The 27,566-nt window shown below is 37.6% G+C and overlaps 1 protein-coding gene across 4 annotated transcripts in view; it reads right to left on the minus strand.

Annotated features, from left to right (window-relative positions):
- Positions 1–27,566, minus strand: part of Aff2 (ALF transcription elongation factor 2) — a 536,897-nt gene that overhangs the window by 7,452 nt on the left and 501,879 nt on the right. For all 4 annotated transcript variants that reach the window (XM_085684655.2, XM_048457673.3, XM_085684654.2 and 1 more), the window contains exons 11-18: positions 25,426–25,544; positions 21,388–21,607; positions 17,816–18,111; positions 17,190–17,253; positions 14,990–15,126; positions 9,038–9,109; positions 8,598–8,691; positions 6,233–6,285 (exon numbers count right to left, since the gene is read on the minus strand). In XM_085684655.2, coding sequence (XP_085540781.1) covers positions 6,233–6,285; positions 8,598–8,691; positions 9,038–9,109; positions 14,990–15,126; positions 17,190–17,253; positions 17,816–18,111; positions 21,388–21,607; positions 25,426–25,544 — 1,055 coding nt within the window. The remainder of the gene's footprint in view (positions 1–6,232; positions 6,286–8,597; positions 8,692–9,037; positions 9,110–14,989; positions 15,127–17,189; positions 17,254–17,815; positions 18,112–21,387; positions 21,608–25,425; positions 25,545–27,566) is intronic.

The following is a 27,566-nucleotide window of genomic DNA, read 5'->3' on the forward strand; positions in this document are numbered from 1 at the left end:
AGACTTTGACTATCTATCTATTTAGGATTTTCTAAGATGTGCAAAGGAGATGGGCTATTTATTGGTGATTGTTTACCTTCATGCTGGTTTATAAAGAGGAGTCTTCAAAGTCCTTACTTTTGACAGTTCCAGGGTTTGGACACATTTTTGTTGAGTTCTTTAACATCAGTAATGAGTTACCTGTTGGCTACACACAGCATGGAGGTAATTTGTTTTCAGGACCTGAGCTTAGGATAGCTTGAGGTAGACTTGCCTAAAGACAAGCCTGAATGAATGAGCAGTGTCCTAGGCAGGACAGCAAGATCTACACACCAGTCATAGGGAGCCTTTCTTCAGCCACACTTTGAGCAACTTCCTGAACAGATGTATCCACTTTGGGCAGGACATTTTAAGGGAATAAAAGAAATCGGCAGCACTATGTGGTGACACATTCCTGTAGTTGCAGATGCCTGAAAGGCTCAGAAGTGAACATTGTTGAGGATAGGCATTTAAAACTAACTAGCCCAGGCAACAAAGCCAGATCAAGGCTATTAGAAAAAAAGCAAACATATAAACAAGAGAAAGGAGGGAAAACTATATTTAAGAGTCTACACGTGAATTGTAGGCTAGTTTTCTTTGCTTTATGTATAAAAGCCACTGATGAGTGAGTACATATGTTATTTATTTTTCTGGATCTGGGTTACCTCACTCTATATGATGTTTTCTAGATCCATTCATTTGCCTGCAAATTTCAAGATGTCATTATTTTTTTTCTGCTGTTTAAATGTACCACATTTTCCTTATTCATTCTTTGATCAAGGGGCATTTAGCCCCAGAGAACCTAGACAGCAATGAGGACCCTAAAAGAGACATACATGGATCTAATCTACATGGGGAGTAGAAAAAGACAAAATCTCCTGTGTAAATTGGGAGCATGGGGACCGTGGAAGAGGGTTGAAGAGGAGGGGAGAAGAAGAGACGGAAGCAGAGAAAAATGTATAGCTCAATCAAATCAATTTTTAAAAAGACAAAAAGAGTCTACATGTTTGAAGGACCCTCTTCTCCACTGCAGACCATCATCACAGAGCCCTATATCATGCTCCAAACCCTTACCAACTTCTATTATTGACAACTTTGCATCTCCCCAGGAGTTGTGTTTCTCAGAGTCTATGTATGCTCACAGAATAGAGGCATATGCACTCGATTGGGAAATAGGTCACATATAACAAGATGCTGTAGTGCTATTGACAAGTCCCATGAACAACTGCAGCTTAAATCTTCTTCTTCAGATACATAAAGATTGTGTCCATAGTCATGAGAGAAAAAGTTCAGGTATTTTTGCCAATGGAGTCTAACCTATGGTGTGCTCTGGTCTTGGTAAGAAGGTAGATCTTCAAATTTGCTATGTATTTGTGTGGTCTAAGAACATGTGAGGGTTTTCCCACCATGTTTATGCTTTCTAAGATAGTTTCCTGCTTCCCCATAGCATGATTTATTCTCAAAACAGGGATAGGATATGGGGAGTCCCAAGTCAAGGAGCATTAGCAAGCAGGGCTACTTAGTGATATAAAAATAAAATTCTTTGTCATCATAGGTCAGACAAGCTATTTTATAATCTTTTTCTTTAGTGATTTCATTAAGTCTTAAATGTTAGTTTATAGCTAGAAATACAGACATTCTCACTCATAGAAGCAATGACTACTCATTATGGTTAATACAGGCTAAGGAGGAGAAGATAGAATAATTTGAAAACTGGTCCAGAATCCAGTTATTTACATATGAGAAATAAGTTGTAGTGTTCTAAACACAGTAGGACAAGTATAATTTTATGAGAACTTGTAATATGTTCTTTTAAGGAGAAGAATTCTAAGATTACCAGCAAACAGAAGTAGAGCATATTTAAGAACATGAAATTCTGCATATCCTGATTTGATCATTATATATATGATGTACACATATCATCAGATCAACACATTGTCTGTTCCCTTGGTCTCCCTTGACCGCATGGGGCATATGCCATAAACTATACTTATATAATAAAACTTTAATAAATTGAAGATGACAGAAAGACCTATTATGCTCATGGATTGGTAAGATTAATGTTGTGAAAATGTCCATCCTCCAAGAAGAAACTTACAGAAAAATGTAATCTCCACTGAAATTCTAATAAATTCTTTATAAAAATTGAAAAATAATCATAAATTTCATTTATACACACACACACACACACACACACACACACACCAAGATAACCAAAGCAATAAAGGAACTGCTGGAGGTATCACCATTCCTGATTTCAAATTATACTACAGAGATATAGCAATAAAAATAGCATGATACTGGCATAAAACAGACACATTGATCAATGTTTGAATTGAGGACCCAGATATCAGTCTACACACCTAGGGCCCTTTGAGTTTTGACAAGGAAGCCAGAAATACACACAGGAGAAAAGGCAGCATCTTTAACAAATTGTGTTTGTCAGACTTGATAGCTCTATGTAGAAAGAAGAATGAAACTGAAATGTTAGATATGTTTTTAATTATCTTTCTCTTCTAACAGAACAGAACACAAACAGGGACTAGGATTTTCATCAATTTAATCCTATGCTATACCACAGCATTCTAGATCATTGTCTGGCATATAACATGTTCAAAGAATACCAATTGAATTTCCTTATTCAGTATCTATCATAAAATGCTCTGCAACATAGAAAGAAAGCAATCTGCGTTGCTGTAATTGATATTTGTAAATGCACTTGCAGAGTGTTTGCTATACTATAAGTGCTTGTCAAATGAAACAATGAATGGCCCCTCATTTAAAGAAACATAAGGAAGCTAGAGAGATATTCAGTGGGAAATGTGCTTACTCTGTGAGCATAAGGAACTGAGTTCAGATCCCAATAGTCACTTAAAAGCTAAGCATAATGGCTAGCACCCATAATTTCAATGCTGGGAAGTCGTGATCTGTAGATTTCAGGGACTCATTAGATAGGCAGTCAGTGAACTCCAGATTCAGTGAAAGATTCTTTCTTAAAAAAATAAAGCTTCAAGAGATTAGAGGAAGATCACTCATACTGATTTCTGGTCTCCACAATTGTGTGTACATGCTTATACACATGTACATACACATTTGCTACACATATGTACATACTGTTTCAGTGAAGGAGAAAAAAAATCCATCATTAGTTGGCAATCTAGAACAAGTGGGAAAGGGAAGTCCAGACTAAGAGCTGTAATATTTTTGAGAGCAAGATTGGTTATGCCTCCTAGCTTTAAGAGGTAATGGAGACTAACAATAACTATGACAGCAGCCATAGTCACTGTTGCTGTTTTTTTGTGTTTTTTAAAATCAGGGCACTGAGCATAGATCTTAGAAATTAATTATTATTATCACTAGCCTCCTGTCAACTTAGATGTTTGTCTTGCCAATGTCTTAAAGACTTGAGAAAAGACTTCAAAGAAGTCAGCTTCTTCCTGAGGGCCATGCTGCAAATTACACAGAGCATCAGAGATTGATGACAGACCTAATTTCGCCCAAAGCCCTTTCTATGTCAGAGCAACTATGCTGCCTCAGTCTTCTCTGCGCTTGACTAAAGATTCCGTCTGACACATGCCCACTTCTATCATCTTTGTGTCTATTTAAGTTTACTTTCAGTGCTCTCCACAGATTCATAAGTTTTTCTTCATACCACTATTGCCTTTCTCAAGTTTGTTTGTGGTGTTGAGGCAGCTTTAGTTGATGTGGATGGTCTTTGCATAACAACCAGAGTTCTTGCTCAAACAAGTAAAAAAAAAATTCTTTTTAATTTCTTCAACATAGTACTCACCACTCACATGTCTACTGAAAAGCATTTAGGGAGTCTTCAAACAAGTTTCTAATTTCAAATTCCAATTGTTATCCCTGTCTTCTTTCTTTTTGTTATCTCTCTGTAACATTTGAGATGGTTGTCTAGTTCTTTTAACCTCTCTACATAATGACTTCCAGAACTCTGTCAAGGATCTGTAAATCTGGCCCAACTGTTTCTATGTGGCCTGTGAATTAGTGGTGGTTGGAAAAGACAAGCAGTTTCGATTGATTTGATGAGAAGGAAGACCAAGTTTGAAATACTATTAAACTACACACACACGCACACACACACACACACACACACACACACACACTGACAGAGTTGTATTTCAAAACTTATACAAATATTTTTGTTATTATATTTTGAATTTGAACAGGAAGTTTGTTTCCTCTCCTCTTTTCTTCCCCATAATTTGACTTGTTTATTCCTCTGGGTCTACAAATTCCAAAATAGGTATTACCAAGCCATTCTCTTTTCCCCTACTACTTTTCTGGACATTTTTCATAGTCTCAATTGAGACAAACCTACTCTCAATTGCCTATTCATCTCTCTTCTTTCCATGTGTTTTCCTGTGACAGCCTCATGCAAGAGTAAAGTGGTGAGCAACACCTCTGGGCAGTTCCTTCCCCAATCAGTAGCCAGGTGAGGAGGCTTTTAAGTCAGGGTGCTTCCCCTGGAAGGTGCTATGAGAGTTTGTTGAAGGAGCACACCATTCTTATTAATTGGGAAGCCAGGCTATCTTTTGACTTGAGATAAGAAGTCCAAACACCCAAATTCTTCCTATAGGTCTTCTATTAGACTTTTGCTTATACTTGTAATTTCCCTTCAGTGAACTGTATTCTTCTGTGGTACAGAGATCATATGGACTTCATCTTGGTGATCCCATCTGTCACACAGGACCTTGTGTGGAACCAATGGATCTGAAGTAGTTGCTGAATATGTGTGACATCCTCCCTATGTGATTATTTAAAAGCATGACTATCAACTAAAGGGAGTACAGACTGAAGCTGCTTGAGAATCATTTCATGAGTCTTTTAATATGACCTCACAGGCTTAGAATGTATTTCAAATTCTTCCATTTCAGAAAAAAAATCCCAGCGATTCTTTACAGGCTGTTTACCTGACCTTACCCTTGCTTTATTTGGTAGTCAAAGAAAATGGCTTTCTCTGGGCCTCTCAATGGTTATTTCTATTTTCTGAACTTTCAGAGAGAGAGAGAGAAACATCTTTCCTTTTTGTTCACCAAGAGTAAGACCTAATTCAACAATTGGAGCGGCACTTCCTTTCAGCACAGTAAGTGTGCTGATGCGTAGGTTTCAATGGATCTCTTCCCTCACTCTGAATGGTTTTATGATCTCAAAGTAGAGTTCACTGGTCCATTGCTTTTGGAGTATACTTTGGAGATACTTATAAAGTGACAGTAAATGCCATTTTACTTATGAGGAAGGCATTTTGATCAGAGATGCAAGATTTTTGATATGATAAAAATGGTAAAACCAGTCACAGCAGGCTTATTGTGAATGTGCCCGCTGACATACTTTTTCATCCTATACTGGTAGGAAATGGGCTTGGAAGGGATGGGACACTTTTTGAAACCAGGATTGACATGGGTAGTCAGAAAAGTTTGCAAAGGCACATGATGGAGATGAAGTGGGATTCATAATAGCTCTCTATAAGGATCATCTCCTCTGTGGTCCCAGTTGGCATAAACCTCACCCCTTTTATTCAGAGGGAGAAAGGCAAAATTAGAAGAAGATGGGTCCATTTTGTTTAATCAATGAGATGTATGCAGTCTTAGGTCTAGAGCAAGAGTCTCCTTCAAACTCTCATTGTAGTGTTGTGAAGTCTAGGGAAGGACCCTAAGCAAATAGGGTTCTAAACAAGACTACATGTAAGTCTGGGAAACTTACAGCAGCATCAGAGTACATCCTTTTATATTTAGGTCAAGGTGTTTTAGTATTGACCTAAAAATTTTCATGAAGACCCAGATAATTGACTATGTACCTTCACATTTTCAACTCTATTATTCCTTTGGTTTTAGTAAATATCACTTGCCATATATCAATGAATATTTCATTCACTTTTCATTACCAAGTGAATCACTGACAAATCATTGCAGTGGATTTAACTTTCTGCCACCTCCCAGAAATGGCATGTGGCTCGCTATTTCATTAGCAGACATTTTATGGTTATAATTTAGCTTATAGATCTTAAAGGAACCACATCATTTGAAACTTTTTTGTCTCTCCAACAACTGAAGGTTGTCTAGAATTATGTGTGCATTAAAAAAAAAACTGCTGTCTTGAAATTGTCCTTAACTCTTAAGCAATCAATGCAAAATATGTGGGGTCTATCCAATCATTCATTTTCATGAAAAAGCAATTTTTTTGGTAGTATACTTACTTTCCATTGCCTACCCAAGGAGATGGTATCTGAGCAACTTTTGAAGCATTTTGCTGAAAGAGAGAGAGAGAGAGAGAGAGAGGGGAAAATAAGGACATCTATTTTGTGTTTATTAATTCTGAAACAGATGTAAGTGTGATTTAGAGTACATTAATATTGATTGCAGCATTTTGGGATGCAGAACTTGGATGTATGTGCACATCAGCACACCACGACGCACACTCGATGAAAATAGCTGGTTAGGATAATCAGTGGGCTCCAATCAGGACCATGAAAGTCACTTGATGAAAGATCTTATATACTAAAAGGCCCAGTGAAATCAGACTCTGTTTTCCAAGAAGTGGCTTAATTATCCTCATCTGAAATTTATTCTGCAAAACAAGCCCTTCAGAGAGTACAAGTAAGCTTTTCACCTTTAACTTTAGTTGCAAGCTTTGGATACAGGTTTGACTTTCATGTCTGATATGTAAGGAAGATGTCAGAGCCAAGCAATACATTTTTGTTTGCTTGTTTGTTTTTAGGACTCATTATGATTTGTGGTCTTTACATGCAAATGTTTATGGCTGGCGGTTTTCTCTGTTTAGCAATGCAACTGGTCCAGGACTGCATTGCAAAGGTAGTTAGAACTCAAAACCTTTTCTTGTTTCTCAGACAGAATCTGGCTGATTGAAAGTACTGGCTTTCTAGGGGGGTGTTTTTGTTGTTTTGTTTGTTTGTATCTGGTCAGAGCCTAGTGGATCAGAGAAAACCCTGATATTCAGCATACCATCACCATGACAAGGCAGGGATAAAGCTCCTTGTGACAGGAATCTGAGCCAGGTTTGCTCTTGGCCACTGGAGCCAGTCTGTGGGTGTTCTACTGCCTTTGGCCTCCAGTCCAGCCTCCTTTGCAAAAGGTGTATTTGAGAGAGAATCACCACTTTCTAGAATCCAATACGTGTTCAGTGTGGCCTTGGTATCACAGAAAGCTAGACATAGTGTGCAGTCTGAAAACTTGACTAAATGAACTATTTTCTAATTCCCTGACAGGGCACATAGGGCAGATATTAGAACAATGGCTTTCAGGGAGATGACAAAACCAGCAGCGTGAGAATGACTTGGAAACTGGCCAGAAATGCACATTCTCAGGCCCTATCCCAGGACACATGTTTGGGGCATGGGACCTGGCCCTCTGGGGATGTTAGATGTTGAATGAAATTCAAGACTCATTTTTCTGTTGTACACTGTGAGAAGGTAGACTTAAGAAAGGACCGGAGAACTATTGTATGCGATCACTTTTGCCCACATAAACCCTAGCTTTATGGCATTCTATCCATACCACATAGTCACTAGGGATCTTGCTCATTGTTTTCAGACGGGTCCCAGATGATTCATTCAGACACTAGTACTTACAGGATATTTGCTGCAAGGTCATGACATGGTTCAATTCAGATAACCACTAGGTGAAATGTGACCAAGAGGTCTCATGTACTTGACAAAAAGTAATTTTCCTCTGAGTACCGGCCAAAACAAAGAAGCAGTAAACCACCTCAATTTTCAGTTATGGCCAGCAGTAGTAGACAAATGCCATATTGAAGCGTGGAGCAGCCATGCTTAGTACCACACTCCTGCTTGGATTTTGATGTGGGTTCATTCCCAAATGTTGGCATTGTGTTTTTTTGGTTACCTCTCTTGCTTGTTTGTAAATTAAAACAAAAACAAACAACCTCAGTTCACTAGAGGATGATTTTGCCCATTTGCTTCCTTTGGTAACCAACAGAATCAAATGCCTTAGATGGAAATTGCAGCACTCCGAGGTTTCCCGTGAATAAACCACTTAGAGGGGCATAAACAGATGTCCACACAGTGCTAGTGTAGCTATGATGACTTTTGGCCCTGCTGAAGGATTTTTTAGATGGTCTTTTTTGGTTTTTTTGTTTATTCATTTTGTTTGTTTGTTTTTGAGAAAGGGTTTCTCTGTAGCTTTGGAGCTAGCTCTTGTAGACCAGGCTGGGCTCAGACACAAAGAGATCTGCTTGCCTCTGCCTCCTGAGTGCTGGGATTAAAGGCATGTGTCACCACCATCCAGCACTGGTCTTTTTAAAAAGAGAGACTAGTTACACCCACAGACACAAGTTATGAGCAGCTTGATAGCAAGCAGAATACATCTCTAATTGCAGTCAAGAGGCTGTCATAGGCCTTCGGCATTACTGCACCTTCTCCTTTGGGAATCAGAAGACTGTGGCCAGCTGGAGTTAAAGAGGGCAGGCCTGTGGCAGGCAGTATCTGTCTTCTCTTAGTCATCTGACATCTGCTAACATGCCTAACATGTTTCATTCAGGTTTTGATTACCCTTTACCCACAAATCATACAAAATAAGAATTACCTTAAAATATTCCATCAGTGATCTTGAGTACTTCATAGCATGATCCTTTTTCAGTTTAAACATTCTCAAATAGAGAAGTGACAAGCATCGGTAGCTGGGTGAGGAGAAAAGGATTAAGTTAGCAACAGTGCCTCATGAAGACTGCACTGCTAAATAAACATTCATATTTTGCAGTCATTTGTCTAATCTCAGTTTGCACAACATGTGTAAATAAAGACACTTAGTAAATGAAGTGGAATTATTTCAATCCCATTTTGATAAGGGTATAAATTGAGGGGCGAGTAGATGTTTAATCAGTGACTGAAGAAATCCATTAGTTATCCTTTAACAGTTCACTGGAAAGCCAGAATAATCATCTGGAGTAAGCTGCTTAAGTTGATGCGGCGTGTTCGCATCCCACTGCAGTTTCAGCAGTTTTCCTGTGGCCTCATGAAACTCACCATAATACTGCTAGCTTTTTGTCCCCATCAGAAGCCAAGGGGCTAGCAAAGTTCTTCAGCCTCATTGCATACCTTTGAAGAAAAAAAGACATACTCAAGTGGTATCTTGACCTTTCAAAATTCTGATTGCATAAATGACTTAGACTCTCTGCTTTTTTCTTTAAGGCAGAACCCAGACTGGTCCTTTCTTAAAACCATATACAAAAGGATGATCCACACAGCATAATGGAACCTGATGTGACATCAAGAACTGAACTCTACAAAAGACAGTTTAATCATAGGTTCATGTTCTAGAATAATGCTGTAGAATATCCTCGAGTTTCTGGCTATGTATGAATGCTGGCTGGCAAAATATTGTCTCTATGAGCTTGCTAGGTAAACAATATTATTTGTTTTATATGCAAGGTGGGCAAATATGTCAGTCTCAGTTCACTTTATGACAGATGAGGAAATAGAAAAGAACCATGTCTGACATTGGCTAGGGAGATCTCAATCGGGCAAAAATTCTATTCTAATGGCTCAAACTTTGTATAGGTTCTTTTATAAAAAGTGTGCATGCATGCATGCATGCATGCATGGTTTGGTGTGTGTGTGTGTGTGTGTGTGTGTGTGTGTGTGTGTGTTTAAAAGGACTGATTTGATAGCATTTTTAAGTCCAAACAACCCTACTTTATGTCGCTTGTATATTTTGCCTTTCCATTTTCTTTAATTATCACTGTTCCATGATGCTGTGATAAAAGATCAAAAAGTTCTCTTTGCTTTTTTTCCCTTCTAGTTGAGCACAACTCATTCTGAGCATTCAGTCCCGAGAAATTAATTCATTGCATAAAATCATTGTCTAAGCTTTAATGCAATTTCATAGGCACTTATAGTAGAATAAGTAATTGAATTCACTGTAGCAGAAAAAAATTGAGGTCCATGTGCAGGCTGTGTGGGTTAGCCCTCATTTATGGAAGGAGATAGAGAGCCTATCGTATCCTCTTATTTGCTACTTATAACAGCCTCTTCAGAGCACCAGGGGCCCTGGCTCATCCCCACTCAAGACTTTGAATTTTCTCAGCATGCTATCTGCCCTGCTTTCATGGTAACTTCTCAAAATCTGTTGAGTGAACGTTTTCTGCAACGGGACTTATATACTTGATGTGGCTGCTTTCTATTGTTACATGGCAAGACGTGGTATTTTTATAATGTAAAATATCTAACTTTCTTTGACAGCTGTATTACTGAAATGTCAAGTCATTGTGGTGCATTCTTGTTTTAACAAATACATTTCTATTGTATATTTCCAGGACTCAGAACAATTCTAATTATTTGAAATAAAAAACAGGATTCTTCCTCTATAACCAGCATATTGTTGGGAAGAGAGCAATAAAAATCTCTTCCAGATAATATTGTACTACTAAACACTGTATTCATATTACAACCACATTCAAAAGTGACTCAATAGTGGATTTTCAATTGGTGAAATGGGCCTGAAGACCTAGTTCATTTCAACTCATTTTATTCCCAATAGAAATTTCTCTCATTAAAAATATGCAAATCACAGAAAATATAATAAATGCAAAACTGGGGAAAATCTGAAATAAAAAACTTCCTTGGTGAAATCTGATGAAGTCCATTTTTTATGTCAATGCCAGTACCTTGATTATGATCTTGAACTTCAGCTACAGAGGTTATTATCATTGGAGGAAATTTGATGAAGAGTACACAAGAATTCTTTGTATTCGTTCCTATGACTACACGTGAATCTTTAATTACCTCAAAAATCAAATCTAAAATAATGACTTTAGAGAGAATGTCAATAAATTATCCATTAACTTTCACCAAGATTTCATTAAAATATATTTCTATCAGTACTAATAAGATGATGTAATGAAACATTACAATTATTTTATAAATAAGGAAATGTATTTTTGAAAGAATTTAAGAAAAAATGATTTAATGATTCTCTTCATTTTTTATCACAGAATGTGATTTGGTGTCTAACTTGTGAATTTTAAGAGTTGTTATGCTTATGTGTGAGTGTGTCTGCACAATTTTATGTGCACCATGTGCTACATGCATGGAGCCCATAGAGGACAGAAGAGGGTGTTGTTGGATCTATAGGCAGCTGTGAGCCTCCATGTATATGTGCTAGGAACAGAACCTGGGTTCTTTGCTAGAGCAGTAAGAATCCTTAATTGCTGAACCATCTCTACAACCCCTGCTTATGTACTTTTAGAAGAGAATATGTTTCTTTAAAACGTAGTAAGAAAGAAAAAAATTGTAGAGAAGGAAGACACCCATAATCTCACCCTTTCACAATTACAGCTACAATCTTATTTCCTTCTACTTTGATTTAGATGCATGCATATTTTTTATATTGTAATTTGTATGTAATTATGCAGCATGATTTAAGTGTTTTGAAGTACTGGAGATCAAATCCAGGGCATCCCACATGATAGACAAGCATTTACCACTCAGCTCAGGCCTTCATTATACATTAATATGATTTCACATTTGCATGTTACTGTCGAGGTTTCATCGCTCTTATGTATCAATGACTGCAAAGTAGTTTTGAATTTTTATGATATAATTAATTACTCTTTTATTATGATTTTTGTTGCTTCTTATCAACTGTTGTCATATACATACACATGTGTTTATCTATCTATACACACATGTGTTCTACACATAGAGTTATGTTTTTCTATTTTTTCCTTTGTTTTGCCATTCCACTGTTTTACTTAGTAAACTGTAACTTTCAGATCAACATTAAATAAACAGAATCCTAATAGTTCTTTTAACTTTTTTGAAGTTGCTGCCTTGTCTCATTTTGAAACAATGAAGTATTTTCTTTTTTGTGGTGGGCAGAAGTTGTTTGTTTTATTCAATAAAGAAAAAGTATAATAATTCAGCATTGTGAAAATGTCTTTAAGGGAATTCATATTTTCAGAGGTTGAAATCCTGTATCCAGAGATATAAATGTTTGCTCATTTGGCTTTTTAATATATTGCCAAATTGTTTGCAATTTTCAATGATTAATTTCTATTCTCATCAGCAATACAGAAGAGGCCTACAATATAATTTTCTTTCATCTGGTTTTAAATGAGAAGTATTAACATTTTCTTGTTAACATAGCATACTTTGTCTGAATTTGCATATTTGAGTGAGTCAAAGAACACAAATTGCTTGTTCATTGTTCATTCACTTTCGCCATAAATTTTGTATTATACTTTTTCAAAAATTATATTTTTGACTAAGCAATATCTCCAAGACAAACATGGTTGAATGACTGAATGGAATCAACCTTTGTTTATTACTATAACTAAAAGTAGTAGTAATAGTAATATATGAATATAGTAATAGTAATATATTACTAGATAATAATATTACTAGATAGTAATATGTGAATATAAAGTTGTAAAAAGAGAGAGTAATGGGAACAAGAGAAGGTAAGAAGAAAAATGTCATGATGTACATTCTCTTTCATGTACATATTTAATTACAAACTAATTACAAATATTTGTTTTGTTTATATATTTTGTGTTTGATAACATGAAGGAGCATTATTTGAGAAGAGGAAAGAAACTAGCTAGAAGGGGAGGGGAAAGAGGAAGAAAGTAGGGGCAATATGAGCAAAATACCATGATATCTGTATAAAAAATATAATGAAGGTCTTATTTTGTACACTTACAAAAATTAATTTAAAAAACTTTCAGTTCTATGGTGTTTATAGTAGTCTCTATATTTGCTCTTTGGAATATTTTCTTTGGGAAATTCTCAAGGTAAATCTGTCCCGTGTTTGCTTGAAGGCTTCTGTACAAAGATCTGAAGTTATTTAACAGTTTATGTAGAAAAAAAACCTGATAGTATAAGGCAAGCCTTGCATTGCTAAGCAATGGAGCTGGCAGGAATAGAATAGAAGAACCTCTCAGATTAAAAAAAATAAAACTACTCAACCAGATGAAAGTAATTTGGTGGTTGATGGATATTGATCAGTGATATAGTACTTATACAGCAAGAACAAAGGTCTAGGTATCATCCTTAGTATAAGAAATGATAATTTTGTCCATACAGTAAACTGTGGTACATGTCTACTATTTAGGGAAAGGTTAAATTCCTGTTCTAAGATTTTCAAATGACTGAAAAATACTAGAGTGAGTACTTCTTCTTCTACCTCCTTTTTCTTTTCTTTTTGATTTGCTATAAATTTCACTCTACCAGGTTTCTCACTAGTCCCATAATGGCTCCCTCAATCAAGATATCTCTTTCCTTGCCCTCTTTCTCTATTCTTTCCCCTTCTCAACCATCCCATACCTTCATGTTCTCCTCACCCATCCCCTTCTCCCCTCCCCTTCCACCCTCCCTTCTCTGCACCCTCCATGGTCCTAATTTTCTCAGGAGATCTTGTCTACTTCCCCTTCCCAGGAGGATCCATATATGCCTCTCTTAGGGTTCTACTTGTTACCTAGTTTTCTAGGGTCATGGACTATAGGTTGGTTATCCTTTGCTTTATGTCTAATATATTCTCAGGAATCCACAAGGATGACCCCAGCTGAGACCCTAAGTAATAATAGAGAGGGTGCCTGAATTGGCCTTCCCTTGTAATCAGATTGATGACTACCTTAATTGTCATCATAGAACCTTCATCCAGCAACTGATGGAAGTAGATGCAAAGGTCCACAGCTAAGCACTGGACAGAGCTCCCAGAGTCTAGTTGAAGAGAGGGGGAAGTGATAATGTGAGCAAAGGGGTCAAGACCATGATGGGGATACCTACAGAAACAGTTGACCTGAGCTAGTGGGAGCTCACGGACTTCAGACTGACAGTGAGGGAGCCTGCATAGGACCAAACTATGCCCTCTGAATGTGGATGATAGTTGTGTGGCTTAGGTAGTCTGTAGGGCCACTGGCAGTGAAACCAGGATTAATTCCTAATGCCCATTTTCTTCGGAGTTATACCTTGATCAGCATATGTATAGCAGGGAGGGCCTTGTTTCTGCCTCAAAGTGATGTGTCATATTTTGTTGACTCCCCATGGGAAGCCTAACCCTCTCTGAGGAGTAGATAGGGGTGAGGGGTAAGTGGGGGGAGTTGGAGGAGAGGAAGGAATGGAAACTGGGATTGGTATATAAAATGAGAAAAAGATTGTTTTAAAAATAATTAAAATGAAAAATTTTTACTTTACCAAGACATCATAAATTTTCATTAAAATATAAATACAATAATACATGCAGTTAATATGTTTTCCTCTTCCTCTACTATTTTCCTTTCTTCTTGACCTTCAGCCCTGCCAATACTCTATCTGAATTTCTTATTCCAGATGCAAGAAAATTCTGCTATATACTTAAGACCTTCAATATTGACTTTGGGATATCCCAAAGGAGAGTGTTGTCTCCTTCCTATTAAAAAGATCCCTTATTTATTTACTTATTATTGTATATATGCAATAGTCCATGTTTGTAGATAAAAAACAACTTACACAAGTCAATTTTTTCCTTTCTGCATGTGGGCCTTTGAGATCAAACTCAAGTTGTCAGTCTTAGTGGCAGTCACCTTTACCCAAAGAGATATCTTGCCAGTCCCTCCTTCCTTTTATAATAACCCAAGCAGAAGGCCTTAGAGAACACGGCTCTTAATATGAATCTGGAGATCACTAGTTTGTTTTGAAAAGGCAAGCCAATGCCACATGATAAAATGATTATACTTTACTTTCACCTGTGACATCTTAATTTTAAATTAATGAATATTACAAATTATCAGACTCACATTATAACCTCTACAGGGGATAATTTATAAAACAGTGTCCATCAATTATAAATATTCTATGGCATTAATAAAATGGCAGGAACTAATTACAGTGACTTTTGGACACACTAACTGTGGAAATGATATTTAAGCAAAAAGCATTAACAGCTTCTAACTCTGTATAAAATTACTTTGGGAATATGAGTCTAGGAAAGCCATTTACCTGAGGAGCTCCACAGTCTCAGAATACATGGTATATGGTGACTTTGCTTCCAGAGGATCACGTTCCATGGCATTGCCACATTCAGTGAAGGAGAGCGCTGCATCAGCGTAATTCACAGCTTTGCCAAATTTCTCAAACTGAAACAGAAAAATGGCTGTCAATGTGATAGTCTTTTTCACCTTCATATAAAAGAACCATTCACAGCTGTGAGTAGTTTTGTCCCCACTTTCCAGGGAGCACTTATCATTAGACAGAGGTACTTTGGGTAGTTAGCACTGGGGATAGGAGTCACCTTGTAGGCAGAGACTAGAGAGGCTTCTAAGCCTTCTGAAATGCAAAGGACAACCTCTGCAATGGAGAACTAGATGTTCCAGATGTTCAGCTGAGAAACCCTGAAATGGAGAGGACAGTGTGCACATTGTTATTAATGATGAAGGAATTTAATGCTCTATTGCCCTGACCCTGTGACTGACTGCCGAGGTATCAAAATGTATTATGGCATCACTGTTGGTGTTTCTGTTACATTTGGGCCAACCAGAATCTAAACAAATTGCTTGTCTAGTTTCTAATCACCAAATGTACTGAACTGACCAGAGACTGAAGTATCATTTAGTCAGATCTTGCAATTAAGCCTTGCTTTTGTTATCTTCATAGTCTGCTTCTTGCTTTAGAATGTCATCAGTCCAATCTCAAGGTGCAGAGCAACAGATTGAAAAATGAGAAGCTCCAGTATGATAGTCGACAATAATCATATCATTTTTACTGGAAATGATGGGTTGAAATGGTGTTGAAAAGTCCAAAAATATAGCACTGGTAAATATTTTACCTTAGTAAAATTTTATTGCAAAATGTTTTAGCCTTGATAATATTTCTTAGTTCTTCAAATGGCCTCACATGTGCATCAAGGTCTCTTGATCATTCCATGTGCCACCTTGTCAAAGGGACATTCATATGCTTTCTCATTCCAGAATTGACAACATTTGCAGAAAACCCTTAGTCTTCCAGACAGCACTACTGTCACCTGGTAGCTTTTAAATTGTTGGTCATCATCCAGGGATTATATGCAAAAATCTACCCAGGTCTCTTCAATGGCATCCTCAAGCCTACCTTGTTGTTTTTGTCTGCAGTGGTGTGGAAAAAATAGTTTTCAGGAGAAAATTCAGCCTTTAGCTCTAGTTGGCACTGCAAAAACTGTGATGCAATATCATATCAGGCTCACCGTAACCAATGTGTGGTCAGTATCAACTGCCTTTGCTTATTGCATCTGCTACCTCCCTATTTTTTTTTTTATTTCTCACTGCTGTTTAAATTGCTAAGGGCTGAAATGACATAAGGCAGTGCTTGAGGATAGTTTTTTCCCTCATTTTTCCTCATAATGCCATTGAACTGATATTTGCAATTGTTCTGAGATATAGTAAGCAATGAGGTATCTAACCCTGCGACTGTCTTTAGGCCCATGGTTCTTAAATGGTTGCATTTGGAAGTCAGTTGGTTATTATGGCAGGGTCTCAACCCGGTAAATTCCTATTTCATTGTTTTTTGGATGTAGCTTGAGCAACTCAAATGGCTGTAACATGTGGTTGAGATCCCTTGTTATGAGGATCAATTAGGATAAATGATTGAACATAGTAAGCTTATCAATAGTATAGCTCAACTAGATCCTGAGAGATAGCTAGAACTTATGAGAAATCAAGGTGATAGCATTTTCATCCTGTGATCAGAAGAGAAAAGCCTGACTATGAACTTTGCTCTCAGTACATGGAAGCAAATGCAAGAAGAATCTGAACTTACTATGTAGCTTACATTTCTCCAAATCAAAGTTTAATACCTATTAAATGTGACTCAACACCTTCCATCTTTCTACCCCAGATTTGGTTTACTGGACCCAACAGAAGCTCCCATCATACCCAGAGCAGGCTGAAAAGTAATTTCAATTCATATAAAATACCATGACAATGGTACATATGAATGATTTTCTAAACTTGGTCGAAAGGAAGAAAAAGTGATAAAATATAATAACATGAGAATCCAGGCCAAAAGAGTTTGGGAACCATGGTACTTCATGCTTTAAAAAGGTCTAGGTGGTGCTACTTCAAGTTTGCCCCATTTGCAAAATGCATTCAGAACATTCATTCAGAACAAAATTCATTCAGAACATCATAATTTAGTAGGGTGAAGCAATGAGAAGAAGGAAACCTACCAGTGCATCAGCTTTGTGTTTCAGCTTCTTAGCCTCTTGCATGTAAAAATCAGCATTGTGAACACTAAACAAACAAAATAAGCTCTTTTACAAACCAGTGGTTCATCTTTTCATTGAGAAGCAGAGTAGTACAAATATTTTTGGCTATTAAATCATTCCTACATGGTTCTTGTTAAAAGCATACTAATATTGTCACTCACTCATATATAATACTGATAGCAACCTTGAAATGACACTATAACTGTACTTTGAAGTGCAGGATGACCAATTAGGACAGAAACCTTTATTCTCTAAGCCTAGTTGTTACAGTTGCCCAAACAGGTCATATAAAACATAGATAAATCTCGCTATATAGTTGAAGTCATGAATAAGAATGAACAAAAATGGTCTAGAAGGAGGATTCCACCTTGGGAAACAGTAGCAACGATCTAGGATTAAAGTGGACTAAAGACATTTCCTACTAGAGATGGAGGTGTGTATGTGGAAGGGGTTTTCATTTAACATTATAGGAGCAGATATGAACTTTTATATGGAGAAACACATGCATGGTGCTAGAAAGTGCATACTACCCTTATCCCCAATCACCACTTCCAAACTGGGTTTGCAATAATCTGGGAAGAACATACGAGTCATCAAAAGTGAGCTTGGGTCTTCGAACATTGGTGCTGCTGCTGGACAGGAGGGGCAGGGCTGCCCAGGAGGTCATCTCCAGGTGACTGCTGTCCATAAGGCCAGTAGTGATTGTAGAGGTGATGGTAGAAATAGTAGTGGTGGTGGTTGTGGTGGTGGCCGTGGCAGTGGTGGTGGCAGTAGCTGTGACAGTGGCAGTGACAACGGCAGTAGCAGTGACAGTGGCAGTGGCAATAGCTGTATTGGTGACAGTAATGGTGGCACAAGCAGGCTTTTTTGGAGCATCTCCCTCCTGGAAAAAAAAAAGGACAAACAGCTTCCATTAGATCTGGCTTTCTTAAAACACTTCTTCACCGATGTCAAGCACAGTAGGAAACAGCAATGCAAGGGAGACTGCGATTTTGTTTCCCGGCTGCCCAGGCCAGAATAATCACACAGAAACTATGTTCATTGCAACATTGTTTGGTTAATGTCTTAGGCATGTTCCTAGCTACCTTTTACATGTTAAAGTAACCCACTTCTATTAATCTGTGCATTGCCATGCGGCTGCGACTTACTGGTAAGGTTCTGGTATTTTTCTCCTTTGGTGGCTACATGGCATCTGCCTGACTCCACTTTCTTTTCCCCTGCATTCAGTTTAGTTTTCCCACATAACTATATTCTGCCCTGCCATAGGCCAAAGCAGCTTCTTTATTAACCTCTGGTAATAAAACATATTCATAGCATACAGAGGGGAATCACATATCACAATGAGAAAAAAGAAACAATATACACAGTATGGGGATGAAGAGGTGATCCTGTATATTTTATGAATTTTGTGGATAACCAGATTTTGGTCTCTGACTACACTAAACAATAAACTAGCTAGATGATGTAATTACATAGTCTCAACATCTATTAAAACTGGCATGGCAAGGGTTTAAATCTAGAAGAAAATCTGAAAGGGGAGGGGAAGGAATAATATAAAGGCAGAGAAAGAAGAAGTTGAAGAAAGACTGAAAAGTGAAGGGAGGAAGGGAGAGAAAAGTATCAGGAGATCTGGCTCGGTTCTACAGCAGTCAGTGTCCTGGCTGGCTGGAAGCTGACACATTGTTTCGACTTATGAAGCATTTAACTGCTATCTGACAAGTGAATGCCATGGTATTTTGAAGCCTTGAGAGAGTAAAGCCTCGTTTGCATTAGGCCAAACACCAAGTGAATAAGAGACTTTTGAGAGCTTTGCTTTGAACTGGCATGCCTTAAGAAAATCTGGAATCCAGAAGACAGTATGTGTTGAGAATAGGAACTATGTGCTTGCACTGTGTCATGAGACTGCCTGCCATGTTCGTGTGACAGATTGCTTTTCCTCACCTGGTAATTATGGACTATCCTGACTTTCCTATCTCTGCTAATACTTTCCCTGGTGCCGCTCATCCCTTATATCCTTACTAGTTTGTGTCTCCTAAGTGATGAGATGGAATATCATCCTTCTCATATTCCATCTCATCACTTAGGAGCTTGCAATTCAGTTTGCCAGTTCTTGTGGTTGTCTCTATCCTAGGAGTATTGCAACAGTCAGGTAGGGATAAGTGCCTCTTCCACTAGCAAAATGACCTTGTTTCTGTAGCCAAATGTACTTTCATGTCCCTTGCACCATTCACAGGCCTGTCTCTCTTCCTTTTAAGATAGAAATCACCAGCCATTTTATATTCTCTTTTGAGCACAAGTATGTCTCATTGGTCTCCTCAGATTGAAAGCCATTTCTGGTTTATGGCTCTGCCCCTTCACCCAGTGCTCTTAGAATTTGCTGAGTGTATCCAGGCACATAGGAATGCATGCTTGCCATGGTGAAAGAATTCACTTTAAAGATAAAAGCTAAGTATGGTAGTCCTTAAATCCATGAAAATCGATCTTTTCCACTTGATCCTTGAGCTTCACGGTTATCAGATAATTCTTACTACCTAGGCCACATTGATATAAATGTACAGAAATTATATATATTCTTATGATGTATATAGCAAATTATTTTAAAGATAATAATAGATTGTATGTAGACCAGACATGTGCAGCTATAAGAGACTCCTATACCAGCTCCATATCTGCATTGTTAGAGTCAGACTGACAGTCTCAACTGTTTCTATGACCAAGATACCTGACATGAACCTTGAAACACCATATGTACCACACATACAGCATTGATGATAGTACTGAAACATCTATCTGGAAAAGATTAGATACAGTCATGATCCTGAAAAGAACATAAACATGAAATCTGTCTACAAGTCCATACATTTTAAGAAATCAGAAATTTGTCATAAAACATGAAAGAATGATGCATTTCCAGGAGAAAATATACTGATATTTATAACATTTCCCCAGTAATTTCTGTCTCTTAGGTATCTGACTATATCTTCATGATACATAATAAAATTTAAAATATTTAGAATAAATTGTTTAATTATCAACATTATAGATTATTTTCAGCTGATGTGATGTGTAATTTGATGATTATTTACTTTATGTGAAAAAATACACACACACACATGTTAACAAATATGGAAAATGTCAACTTCACACTAGTACAAATATTTATATTTGTAATTGCATTTACCTAAATAAGCATGTCGTCCTAGTCATCTTAGATATTTTAGATAAGGAAGGCTTGTGTATCAGGGTCTTCAAAGCTAAGAAGCCTTGTTGCCTTTTAAGAGTTTTTAAATGAACTACAGAGTTCAGGTCTGAAAAAGTTATATCAGAAATCTAAGAAGTTATTCATTTTTTCATATTGAAAGAAAGGTGGGCATATGTGGGAGATGTATATCTTCATTTATTGATATATGTGTGGATGTATGCATAGGTCTACATTCAAGGGGAGATATATATTTGTCATTAACATATTTTATTCTTTAAAACACTGTACATTCTTTAAAATTAACATTCTTTAATTCTCTCATGGTTTCAATAGTTCATATTTCTGTATCTGAAAAATAAAGTGGCATTGTGTATGGGTATTGAAATGATACCATTCTAGAATTTATGCTAATTAAGCTGCATTGCAGAAAATCCAAAGGAGTACAGAGTCATTTAGTGTAGAAACATTAGTGTGCCTTTTAGAAATAGATTCACGATTGAAGATCAATCCAGTTTAACCATTGTTTTCCAACAATTCACATTTGCAAATTGGAGTGGTAGAAAGAAGCAATTTGGGATTCCCATTTCTGTTTCGTGACCTTGGGTGACCTTGATTCCATCTGTTTTTTTCATCCACTAGAATATCAGTGCTGTCTACATGGCATTTTCTGCGTTCAACACTAAGGCAGTGCCCTTCTCACCCTCAAGATACACAGATTGAATCAAAGGACACTCTATTATTATAGTAAAAATAATAATATTAAGGAATAATATTAAAATAATAGAGTTTGAGTATGGCCGGGAACCAACAAGCAGCCTCCTGCTACATTTGTATACAATGACAAACTTGGCTTTATGTGCCTATTACACCCTTGTGACATTCCTGAGGTAAAGTCACACTGGCTAAGCTGCGTTAACATCGTTTTATTTGACATAGTATTTCCTTTAAGATACTTACATTTATAGTTATCCCTTTGAAAGTAGCACAGAATTTGCCTTCACTTCTCTTAGGCTTGGTAGAGGTGAATTGTCCAGCCACTGAGGTGTTTTTGTCTTGACTGAAGATCCCATTGTTGCCACTGACATTTCTGCGACGTGGAGGGTCCTCTGGCAATGGGGAAAGTGCAGGAGGGAACAGCTTTTCTTCTTTTTTCCTGTTTGTTCTCCTGGAGGAATTTCTGTGGAAAGAAAAAGTGTAGGGTGTCATAAAGTCTCACATTGCTTCATTTGAAAATTTTGCCACTTTGCTGCTCTTTTCAGCTGATGTAACTTAATGATTCTTTATCTTATATAAACATATGTCTATAAACACAGAAAATGCATAGTTATAAAGAATTTCATTACATACATATGAAGACACATGCATACATACATATACAAGACTCATGTCTTAGATGCAAAACCCCATGACCAATGTAGTTATTTAATGAATGCTATCTTATATGATATTATATCTGAAACTTATCAAGATTGGTGTCAGTTAGATTTTTTTCTATAGAAAACGCCATGTAGATGTCAATCCTTTCATTTTTCAGGATACTTCCTACTAAGACTTAACCAAACAATCTAGCAATGAATGGCACAATAAACAATACATTTCATATTTGAAAAGATATACTGTGTTTATACATTAAGAAATAAATTACATACTAAAGACTAATGTAAAACATTGTAAATTGATTGTAAAATGCTGTATGTCTATGCTAAGGAATAAACATTCACTCACCTCAAATTGTTAAATTGAAGTACAGATGTAATACGCTTCAAAAAAGTCCACTTAAAATATTCTTTGATGATATCGACAAGAGACATCTGTAATACTAAAAGTACCCCTGTGCTTTTAAAGTGATTTATCTGCCCATTAAATGGGCATCATTAAACAGACTGAGACTTCAAATAAAACAGAACAACTAAAATCTTATGCTAACTGCCTTACATGGTAATTGGGTCATGGATTTTCATTTTAGTTACTGACTTGGACTAATCATTGAAGATGACTTGAGTTTTAATCTTTTCTTAGACAACTAATATTGCACTGTGCAGTCATTTACTTTTCATGATTATTGACTGCAATTTTCAATGGCAAATTAAGTCAACAAGAATTTATGTTTTCCTCTTGGTCAATTTCAGCCAGTGTCTAGATATACAGATTTGCTATATCTCAGAGCAACAAATCAAGGATGAACAAGCATTCAGGTAGTCTTATTTCCTGAAAGAAAAATAAGCACACGTTCCATGTTCCCTTTTACTGTGTCATACAGGTTTGGCAATTATAATAATACATGCCCTCTTACTCATCTTTTCTCTCATAAATGCAATCCTATTTTATTGCTATGTAGTGAACCTTTTAAACAGTGAAAATGTTTCTGCCATTATCTTAAATGACTAAAATTAATATAAAATACTTCCTAAGTATTTTTATGATTTCTTTGAAATGTTAGCCATTTTAACACAGCTGTGATGTCAGATAAAATGATAGTAAACAAATGGATCAGGATTTTTTGTTTTAGATTTCTTTTATGTGTATCAGTGTTTTTCCATTTATATATGTGTGTAATAGTGCCTGTGGAGGTCCAAAGAAGGTTTTGGATTACCTGGAACTAGAGTTACAGGAGTTTGTGAGTTATCATGTAGGTACTGGGAACCACACCCAGATCCTCTCCAATAGCAACAAGCACTCTGGACCACTTAGTAACTTCTCTATGTGTGGACCAAGATTCTTATCCATGAAGAAATTCCACCAACAATAGAGCACATAAATTAAACTAAATATGGTAGTACATGAGCTTTGGAGATATGTGTGTACATACACACATAAGTAAACTATTGCTATGATCTCTATAGGAAGTGATTCATTATTTGTAATCAGCCGCCTCCACTTGAGCTGGCTGAGAACGTAGTGAGGTTTCAAGATGAAGAGCTGTTTATGAGAGGTAATTGGTCTTATATTGGATGTCAGCACTTTCCCATCTGTTACTGACCTGACAAATGGAGAAACAGTCCATTTTGTGCAGTAGATACCAGTGTCCTAGACTCCTTTTCATCTACCCAGTAGCAAACTGTAACTGTTGAATATTTAATAATCTCATTGACAAAAAACATCCAGGGGACCTTTTCTAAGAAAACTCTCAATGTGATGGTTTTCAACCACAAAAGGATTTTTTTTTCATATTTCTCTCCTTATTTAAATAGGATAGAAGAGGACAGTAGATCAGGAATAAAGAATATAACCATGGCTTTGTCAAGTTCTAAATGTGATGAAGTATTCAAAAGAATGTTCTTTAGATTGATGGGGTAACTTGAGTTGTTACAATCAGACATAACATCTTTTCTGGGTTTAATATGTTGATTTAGAGAAGTGAGCGCTTTTCTCTTAGGAGTTTCTAAGGATCTCAAGTGAAGGGTCAAAGAACAAGGGAACAAATAAAGCTTGCTAGAGGGTTCCCAAAATAAGACCCTTCAGACTCCAATCTACCTCATCCTTCTTCAATTCCAAGAATTTGATGCTGTCAACAAACATAAGACACTGTGGAAAGTCCTATTTGAGTGATAAATACTGCTCCCGGACAAATAGTAATTTTTCATTTACTGTAAGAGCAGAGTGCATACAAAGCCTGTGCTATAAAAATACCATTTCTTAATTGAGAATTACTTTACTCTTGATATTGACTTTTCCATAAAATAGAGCAACAATTCACTAGGTTGCTTAGTCATGTTGCTTAGTAAGGCATTGAAGATTTGGCAATATCCCACTGCCTTGGTCTCTATGTTTTATCTGTAAGTAGTCTGAACTGGGCCCAGCTTGGGAACTGAGGAAGTGTTGCACCACCCCATGCTGTTTCCTTCTGGAAGAAAGACTAGGAATGATTATTTTTGACCATCAAGATCCCTGCTTCCTCATCCACCTGGTTGCTCTGAGCAAAATGAATTCAGGTTGCCATCACTGGGTTTCCTTTTCTGAGAACTATGTTAATGAATATTGTAGAGACAGACTCTACCAAAGAGTACGTATATATGTCACAAACAGTAACTGGTTTTCAGAGTGGGGGCAGGCATCTTAGGGATCAAATGTTATTATGTAGAACAGATTTAGCAAAAAGGACTCTGTTTCTGCCTTTCATTTCAAAACAAGATGCCAGACCCATGCAAGCTAATAACTTCTTCCCAGCATTTTATCTGTGGTAGATTGATGCTGTAGCACTGATGTTAAACAGTAATCTGGGAGATCAATTGTTAGCAGCAGTTGTCCAGATTGTTTCTCTGCTTTGGGCTGCTATTAGACTCCAAAACTGGTCTTTGAAGGGAGTAATCTCCAATGTTGAATAAATTTATTGCAATAATTACACAGACAGAATGTTATGAGTAGCTGTCATGATTGTTAGTTAAGTGAAATTTAAAAGCCACAAAGAACTCATTCCCAATGCTAGCTAGACACAGAGGGTTAGCCTTTCTGGAGAAGGATGATGTTCTTCGACTCGGGAAAGGACAAGGAGGCCTCCTGCTTGATTTTGGAAATTTGCCAAAGAGAAAGAAGGGAGAAGAGGGGCCAGTTGGTTAGAATCAGCATACTTATCTCTACCAGGCTTTTCTTAACACAGAACTGCCCTCCATGGGGTAGAGCACAATTTCCCAAGCATGTCATTCTCCTGGCCTCTGTGGAGTTAGGATGCAAGTACTGGTCTTCCAGATTTGAATTAACATCAGGAAATGGCATTCAACTGGCATCATATCAAGATTAAGGGAAATTGTCTAGTCACCATCAGAACTAAATCCTGGCCAAAAGCACATTGGCCTGGTTAAGATGATATACATTTTTCTGATATTTTTTCTTTTTAATTCACTTTTTTATTTTTATTTTTTTGTTTGGTAAAAATCAGTCTTGGTTCTAGTTAGACATTATAATGGAACAAGAAGATCCCAATATGTTCAAATATGATTGTTTTTACAGTCAAAACACTCATACAAGGGCCATCACACTGAAACAGTGAAAACTTACTCTCTAGTGTTGGGAGGCTTATGGGGTGGAGCTGGTGAAATGCAAGGAGGAAGCAAGCAGGTAGTGTTGTCCTCCAGGCGTTGCTTCTTCTCAGGGATTTTCTCTGCAGCTTCTGCTGGCTTTTACAGGGGAAAAATATACAGAGCTTGAGATATACCACACATTCAGACAAGCATGTTTCACACACTTGAAAAAATGAACAAGAGAGTTTACTTCTATTTAAACTTCTAGATTAGATTGGGGAGTTAAATGAGTACTTGTGATCAGACAGAAATGTAATCAACTTTCCCTAGTCTAGTCCTACCAAGAGGTTGGCACATGAGAGGGTTAAACTTCAATGTAAATATCTAATTAAAGATTGCGTAGCATAGGAACCTTCTAATGAAAGTGAAGAGGATTAGTTTCAATGCTTCTCTCATCCACTGTGCTTTTACAAAGTGATAGTTAGATTCCACATGAGAAATCTTATTCTCTCTGAGGAGTGGATATAGGTTGGGGTGGGGGAAAGATGGGGGAAGGTGGAAGGAGGGGAGGGTGTGGGAACTGGGATAGGCATGTGAAATGAAAAAAAGACTGTTTTAAAAAACATTAAAATTTAATAAAAACAATAGAAGTCACCACAGTTATGTAACTAAAACAAATCAAAGTAATAGTTCGGAAATGAACTATAATCTCAACATGGTACAAATCCTTTTTAAATAGCGTAGGGCTTGTGGGTGACCTATAAAGGCTGTCTATAAAATCAACAATATGCAAGGGAATGGTCCATCTGCAAAACGTGTCCTTCGCTGTTAAACGTGTTCACACTCTCACTCTACTGCTGTCATCAAGAAGAGAGAAGACTCAGGGGCAGGCCATGGGCCCCACACTTCTACTCATTGTTGTGGAATTCTTTTCCTGGACAGGTTCCTGTGTGACTATCTAAGGAGCACTGGGCTTCTCTGAGCCTGGAAGCCTCTCTTCTGGACTCACCTGCCTGAGAGCATTGCTCTGCCTCCTACTGATCAATCCCCTTTAGTCAGTCAGTTCCTACAGCTTCCCATGACTCCTGTCTTTCCATTTCCCTGGCACTCCCTGCTTCTTTACCACTTTCCTGTCTTCTTGTGTCTCCTGTCACCTGGGAAGTAGGCCCTCTCTGACCTAGTCTTCTAGAACTTTTACCCATTTCAGTAATTGACTGTCTCCTAGTGATTCCCAGTGTCCTGCCCCTCCTTCACCTCCTAGTCACTTCCTCTATCCCAGGAATCCCCAGGCCTTCCATACCACCCATTCTGCTCATACTTTTCTGCCCCTCAGTGTTCCCCGGGTTTCAGTCCCCTATTACCTAGTTATCTTCTAGCCTGCGAGCATTGCAAAAATATTAGCACCTCTATCTTCTTGCACATCCTACTTTCCAAGTTCTTGGTCCCAACCTATGCTGCTACATCCCAGGGTTTCCTACTTTCCTAGGATGTACAGTCTTCTAGAGTAATTCTGTATCCTAGCAGTTCCCATGTCCTGGAATTTGCCTGCCTCCTAGTACTCTGCAGTCTGTCACCACCATCAATAGAATAGTGCATCCCAGTGGAAAAGTGTTTCTCATAGTTCAAATACCTTTTGGTCTAGTAGCACACCAATGTTCTCCCAGTATTTTGGATTTGCCTATCCCTCAGTCTTCTAGTAGTTTCCAGTCTCAAAGGGCTTACCACTCTCCTAGAGTTTCTTGACTTAAGAGTGTCAGAAATGCCCAGTCTCAAAGTATTTTCTTACAATCCAGGACACTAGCCTCTTAATCTGCTCTGCTCTACAACTGTTTTTAGTACACTACTTGCTGGCCTCAAAGTACTTAGAGCTTCAATATTGTCATTACACACCTGGTGTTCCCAGTAACTCAACTTCTTGTCTCCTAACAACCCTGCCTCCTAGCAATCACTGTCTCTCAGGACTCCTCTGTTCCCCTGTTCCTCTGTTTCTCAACACTGCCCTGTCCCTGAGCACTCCCCATCCCTGAGCACTCCCTCTTCCTGAGCACTCCTCCAAACTGAGCACTGTCCTATCCCTGAGTACTCCCTGTCCCTGAGAACTCTCCGTCCCTGAGTACTCCCCATCATTGATCACTCAGAGTCCCTGAGCACTCCCCATCTCGGAGCACACCCATTCCT

The sequence above is a fragment of the Myodes glareolus genome, chromosome X (genome assembly GCF_982192425.1).
Source record: "Myodes glareolus chromosome X, mMyoGla1.1, whole genome shotgun sequence".
NCBI lineage: Eukaryota > Metazoa > Chordata > Mammalia > Rodentia > Cricetidae > Myodes > Myodes glareolus.